This window comes from Helicoverpa zea, chromosome 2 (assembly GCF_022581195.2).
Source record: "Helicoverpa zea isolate HzStark_Cry1AcR chromosome 2, ilHelZeax1.1, whole genome shotgun sequence".
NCBI lineage: Eukaryota > Metazoa > Arthropoda > Insecta > Lepidoptera > Noctuidae > Helicoverpa > Helicoverpa zea.
In genome coordinates this window covers 8,874,957-8,882,011 of record NC_061453.1, presented here as the reverse complement: position 1 = coordinate 8,882,011, position 7,055 = coordinate 8,874,957, and the positions used below count along the sequence as shown (strand labels likewise).

The following is a 7,055-nucleotide window of genomic DNA, read 5'->3' as shown; positions in this document are numbered from 1 at the left end:
CTTGGGCCTTTTTTGATAGTAGGAATGAAACCATAATATTTACGTGTGCATTATAGACAAGTGTGAGAGTGAATACTCTGATTTATTTGAAATCGCTGATTTGAAACCCAAATTATGTCTTACTGCTTTTCATTCGTGTAAACCACCCTTTATGAAGCATCCTTTGATTCAACATCAAAGCGACATGCTAAACATCTCAAAGTAGAAGGATGGAGCACAAAATTTAACAAAAAAATAAAGAAAAAAAACAATAGTCAAAAATGGCGGCCAAGTCAAAGAAGCGGCTGTCTAAAATTGAAAATAAGTTATTAAAATTAGAAAAATTAGAATTAAAAGATGTATTTTGTTCAATTTGTCAATCTATTTTAATAGAACCAGTAACCCTGCCGTGTTTTCATGATTTTTGTCATCGATGTTTTAATGGCAGCATAGAAAATAATGCTTTGTGTTGTCCTCTATGTCGATTACGAATTGGATCCTGGCTAAGAACAGCAACAAAACAAAAGAATTTGGTGAACGTTGAACTTTGGAATTTTATTCAATCGAAATTTCCTCAAGAAATTGAAATTAAAACGAAAGGAGAAGATATCCATTTGCCAGAAGGTAAACATCTGAAAGAATACGAACTAAAACGATAGTAAATCGATATTTTGTTTGTGTTTATAAAGTAATGTTTTTTGAAAAATGAATTCATAAACTAAAGTTGTTATTTGCGGATGATACGGGTAGTGGCCTATTCAATGTAACTATTGGAGCATTCAGGATCACTCCAATTGTAAACCCACAACAGTTGACTTTTAAAAATATAGGTAGCGTAATTTATATTTATTAGGGTTAATACCATGTTCCTGTTTCGAAATATGTATAGATTTACTTAAGTTATCATGTGGATTAATAATAATTCCTATAAAATATGTTAATTGACAAATCTAAGAATGACTAGACAGAAGGATCTGGCTTTCTTTTTAGCTAGATAAAGCTAAAGAACTAACATACATACTAACAACAACATAGTTGGGAAAAAGGCTCGGAGGATGAAAGCTAAAGAACTAAATGTTTAGATAAATAACTCCTCTTGCATTTCAGAAACACCATTGCCCCGTCTAAGTGAGCCTGGAGAAATACGGTCAGAATATGAGGCTGAACTGAGGCGGCTCAGAGATGAGAGGGTTAGATTAGAACAAAAGCATATACAGGAGACTGAACTATTAATCAAGTATGAGTTTATAAATATATTCACTATTCTAAGAAACAGCTAACATTTGCTTGTGCCTCTTAACCATGAGATTTTCATTACAGGAAACTTCAATCTGATGAGGAAGAAGCCCACAAAAAATATTTAGAGAACTTAAAACAAGATGAACTGCTAGCACAACAAATGCAGCAAGATCATGTTAAAGACAATGTACCACCACCAAACACTCCTAGGAAACTAAATGTTAAAGCAACAGCTGCAAAACCTAGACTTAAAGCTACTAAAATTGATAGTTATTTATCTAAATTACAAGTACCCACCAATAAAGAGTAAGTTTAAATTTTTTAGCTTGTATAATCTAAAAGTTTTTGGTTTTACAATTTTCAAGTCTATAGCAATAAATCACCATACTTATACAATATCAGTAAAAGGCACCATGTTACTTGTTATCTATTTGTTTTTCTCATGGATAGTGGTTTAAAAAGTCAAGAATTCTGTCCCATTGTGCCATATTTATGTAACTGAGCATTCACTGTTTTCTTGGATAGCAACTCTACTAGCTGGTTTTCCATGGTTGCACTCGCATCCTTTGGGAACTCCATTCCGTACCTGGATAAAATATTGTCACCTAAATAAACGAAAAAAACTTCAGGAACTAACTACGTGTCATAAACTTGTTGCTCATTTTATCTCCTGATGTTACTAAGGGATAATCTTCCCAACAGATAAAGAATGTTTCAAATCCGTTCAGTAGATACAAAAAAAGGTTTCCTCTTTATTAGTATAAATTATATTATCTCATTGCAGTAGTTCACAAATAAATAATGAAGCTAATGATAACACCAGCACTGATGGATCCACTCCTAAAGCTCCAACAGTCAAGCCTATGAATGGAACTTCGCCAGAAATGGTGCCAAGTTATGGAAAACTAATTAAAAGCTTTATAGATAAAAAAAATAAACTTGGCCCTGGTTTATGGAATAAAGAAAATGGAGAAAGTGTTAAAGAAAAGGTATGTTGCTTGTACTTGAATCGATTGAAGTTAATATATAAAAATGAAGATGAATGTTTAATCTTGAAATAAATCCAAATATAAGGGGCCTTGGGCCTTGGGCCCTTTTATACTATTGATTCTCTAGTGAATGCGAGATGGGCTCCTGATAACAATATGATTTTTTTGTTTTCCTCGCAATGTTGCTTCTTTTATAAACAGAAAAACTAAAGTGAATGATTACCGTGAGTCTGAAGTCTGAAGTAGTCTACTAGTTCTAATGGTTGTGGTCATCTTTAACAGATGATAATTTCCAGAAGGCTAGGTACCAGTAAGAATGGTGTTTGCATGTTTACAGAAAGAAGACCCTAAAAGCACTGATAAAGAAGTATGCAATTCAGAAGATAAGGTGAAGTCAAAAAACTCAGTTCCTTCCCTCCTTGTGTCCTTGCCACTGCCATATACTGGAATACTACAACACAAAATAAATGCAGCTGAAAACAGAAACCTCGAAACTGGAAGTGTTGACTCTATGCGACAAGAGTTGTGTTACTTCAAACCTATTGAATCAACTACTCCAACAAGGTGTGTACAAGTTATTATATGTTTTTTATTATAAGCAACCACAAAATGCAGCACTAATCAGCTTAACTTTTTTTTTAGTTTCAACACAGGTAAAACCCTCCCGCTCCGCGTTCCAGGCGTGCGAGTGGACAAGGAGGCGTCGTCGTCACGTACTGAGCCTGCTCCAAGCCGTGCGCAGTATTTGGAGGGACTTTGTCGCCTCAGAAATATGTCCTTAGCTAAAAACTTACCATCTGCCTTTGTTATTGCACTAAATATCCTTAAAGTTAAAAAGGTAAGTATCTCACCAGCCATAAATAATACCTAACAAGCAACGTTTTCCTGAATGATACTCTAGAAGTGTTTCTTTCATGCAAATTAAGGCGGTTACTCTAGCTAGGTTGTATCCCAACTTTAATTTTCGCTGCAGACCATGGAAAAACATCAGAACTACACTACATCTGAGTTATAATTTCTTACAGGAAAACCCCGGCAAATGCGAGACAAACAGATCAAAAATAAAGAAAACTGCATCAACCAGTCCTTATGTTGCACCCCTGCCTATCAAACGAAACATCAATAGAAATAAACAAACTATTCATATTGATGGCATTGCTAAATTGAATAATGAAACTAATCTTAGACGCACTAGATCTATGGGAAGTATTACAAAAGATGAAAATGAAACAACACCAAAAAAAGGTAAAATGAAGCAGAGAAAAGTTTCATCTGAGAGGAAGCCATATTTACGGAGTGATTCCAAAAAGTCAAGTACCAAAAAGGAATTAAACAGTCCACCATTAATTTCAGAAACAATAAATAACAATAAGGTCAATTTAGCTGTAAAAAATTTGTCTAGTCCATTAAAGAATTGTGATGTTAAGAAAATACTACAAGAGCAGCTCAGAATTGAAAAGTTGATTGAACAGGAAAAGAATGATTTTGAATTGGCGCGAAAGATGGAAGCGGAGTGGAACGGCCGGAGAAATCCTCGACGGTCCACCATCAAACGCCAAGTGACCCTCAACTATGCTCTCAGGCCCGCCAAAAAACTAAAGGTCTAATGTAACTCCTTAGTCTTATGAAAGCTTTTTTAGTTTAGACAATTTATGTGGTTGTTAAATTAATTTGTTTGTTATTTTATTTACATCTGACATCTGAAAGATTAACTGTTATTAGTTAGTAACAGAAAAGAAACCTCTCAGCTATATATTTTATTATCATAGTCAATCCAATTAATTTTGTATGACAGTGGCAAAAGTGAATTGTAAATAAGAATGTACGAGCAGCGTCATATCATACCTTTAAAGTCGCTATTTATGATTCTATAATTTAAAATGTATGCAGCTTCTATTACTCACCGATTACTTTAAACGTTAGTAAAATGTATGTAAATGTATAAGTAGGCAGATTCTTCAGCTACCCAAACCTGTTGATTGTATAAGAAAAATATGATTTTATAGCACTAAATGAAACATTATACTATTATTACTTTGTTGCTTTCATTCGATGCTATCAGATTAGACATTTGTGTTGGGTGTATGTTAGAACTAAGAACATCTCATTGCTGACAATACCTTTATTAGTTTCATCAATCACAAAAGAGAGTCACTTTGAAATAACAGAAGTAGAATGCATGAAACCCTCAATACTTGTTGGGGTGACCATGCATTTTGGGTAACCATTTTTATTTTAAAATCAGTATCAGAGGTTGCTTCAGATAACGTCGAGATCCATTAGATTCACTTGAAATACTTATATATTTATGTGCGATTGAATTAGTATGGACTTGGCAGTCATGAATTTAGGAAATATTTAAACTTCGGAAATTTCAACTGGGTCATAATGTTTCTGTGCTAAGATAAACTTATAAAGGTAGCATATATTATAGGGTATCAAAATGTCTAATCTCCAATTAATAATAATGTAAAAATATATCCTAGTATCCATAACAAAATAATGTAGACGCATTATTGAAATTAATGTAAATCGAATTGAAGAAATCCTCTATATAACATTATTTTATACTTGTACTTACGTAAATATAAAGACTACGTATAAAATAATGTTATTTTGCTATCGGTACCAGGGAGTAAAATTACACACTTTGATTTAAATTTACTTTCAATGCACGCTACTACAGATGACGCCAAAATTGGGCGAAAACTCCTCTTCTTAAAAGTATTCGAATTAATAACAAACAATGTGTGTGGGCATGTGGGTTGAAGGCCTATTCTTTTTCAATTCAAGAGATACACGATTCAGTAATAGAGTGTGTGCAACTACAGTGGAAGCGGAGCGGGTAACACAAACATACTTTTTGACTAAGTCGAACCAACTGGGGACGGGGTGGGTGAGAGAGGACACCGCAGTTAAAACTAAGCAAACGCTGACGCTGTTATTGCATACTAAGAGATTCCCAGAACTCTTAATTATGACATTACAGATAAAAAGCGTCTAACCTTGGATCTTAGTTCACACGCCAAAAATCTGAAATTCCATATTCAGGATCAGTGAATTTCTTTAAAACATAATATTTTTTTAACTAACTCCATATATAGATAACAAGTCTTGGCGAATTTCTTCAGAATTTACTATTCAGAACCCAAGTTAGACTATCATAGACCTTTAAATAATTTCGCTGTTACAGTTTCACCAGAATGGGCCTTCAATCCATTTTAACACTTAAAAATCCCGAGTACTTCATATTTTTTCTATGGAACTTAAGTCAGCAGGATAAAAAGGGAAACAACTGTCTCAAGTTTTCGTATTTATCAGCAATTAGGGTGAAAGCGCTCGCAATAATTTTTATGGAAATAAACGCTTTTTAAAAATGATACAGCATGATATCTATTCAAGATATGCATCAATCTATTAGAATATAACATTTACTTGATTCTGAATATCTGGATTTCAAAGTGTTGTATAATGTAGATATCTTGTTCTCAGATTCGAAAAATAGGGATGTTATATATTAGTACCTATGTGATTACTCGTCGACTACCGGCTGTTTGGCTATTTGTAAGTAGACCCATTATCGCCTGGCACTTTAACTGTAAAAGTTAGAAAGCTTTATTGTAATTGATCGCTCGTAGTTCTTTCCCGCGTTTAGGTTTCAGAAAAAAATGTTACCTTATCAGTAGACGCGGTCAGCGATTTCGTCGATGATTCTCTTATTTTCATACTATTAATAAAACGGGTCAAGTGCGAGTCAAACTCGCATTGTAAGTGTTCGTTCTGTTTAATAACTGTAATACATGTATTTTTTGTAAGAAATACGCTATAAAAATATAAAATTCTTTTGTATATCAAAGTGTACGTTATTGTGCAACATCAATATGATAGAAAACCAATTTATGTAAAAAAATGCTAGTTACTGTAATATTATACCAGTCAGATAGTCGGTTAGAACGACGGAAGGCCGGAATATAGATGCAGCTTCTAATAGCTCTACTAAGTACAGTTCACTGGAAACAATTCGTAGAATTCATATTTGATATTATTAACCTCATGGTTTGTTCGTAAACGACTTCCCATGGATCTCATGACGTGTGATTAACTTGTGATGTAAGAATTTTAAGTTTAAAATGTATAGGTGTACGTATTTATAATGTGGTGCTCTTGAATCCAATTATCGTAATAGAAAGCTTCCACACTTTGCAAACAATATACCTACTATAAAAAGTAAATGGTCGATTTATTTGTATGCTCGCCACTATGAAATAAACATGTAAGAGAGAAGTCGAAAAGTCCTATGATATTTGCGAAGAACAGGTCCTATGCTGATTGTGCTCTTACTTGGTAAGCTCTTTTTGTGTGATTTCATATTCAGTATCGCAAGTATTATGTTAGAAGACCTGGGGCCCAATTCTGCTAAGTTAATAGGTAATGTGAAAATATAATAACAATCGTATATACAGCGATCGTAAATCATTTGCAGACGTTTGAAAACTTTTGTAAAAGAAAAAATAGCGGAATTCCACATATGATTCAATCGTAATAATTGAGTCGTGATTGGATCTCAGTCGGATGTGAATCGTATGTCACTTTAGTAAAATTAGCAGAATCGCGCCCCTGTCGATATGTATTGTCTCCAACAATACTGTGATTTCTGTAAAACCGATGTCGAAGAGTCTGGATCCATCGTTTAAATCAACCAATCTCTGATTTGTTTGACATGGACATGTGTTTTTTGTAGAGTTCGGTGCGTAACACCACGGGCGCCGGGTGTCGCGACATGACTACCGGCCACCGTTATAGGCGTGAGTCTATGGGCGGTGAGTTCGGCTGACTCATCGTTCCTCC

General features: G+C 34.2%; 1 protein-coding gene across 1 annotated transcript; it reads left to right on the top strand.

Annotated features, from left to right (window-relative positions):
* The first annotated feature begins 81 nt into the window (after nt 1-81).
* Nucleotides 82-6,439, top strand: LOC124636962 (E3 ubiquitin-protein ligase RNF168-like). The gene is made up of 7 exons (XM_047173264.1): nt 82-603; nt 1,087-1,216; nt 1,300-1,524; nt 2,003-2,207; nt 2,545-2,771; nt 2,850-3,045; nt 3,233-6,439. The coding sequence occupies exons 1-7, from the start codon at nt 261-263 to the stop codon at nt 3,812-3,814; spliced, it is 1,908 nt and encodes a 635-aa protein (XP_047029220.1). The 5' UTR covers nt 82-260; the 3' UTR covers nt 3,815-6,439.
* Nucleotides 6,440-7,055: the final 616 nt, after the last annotated feature.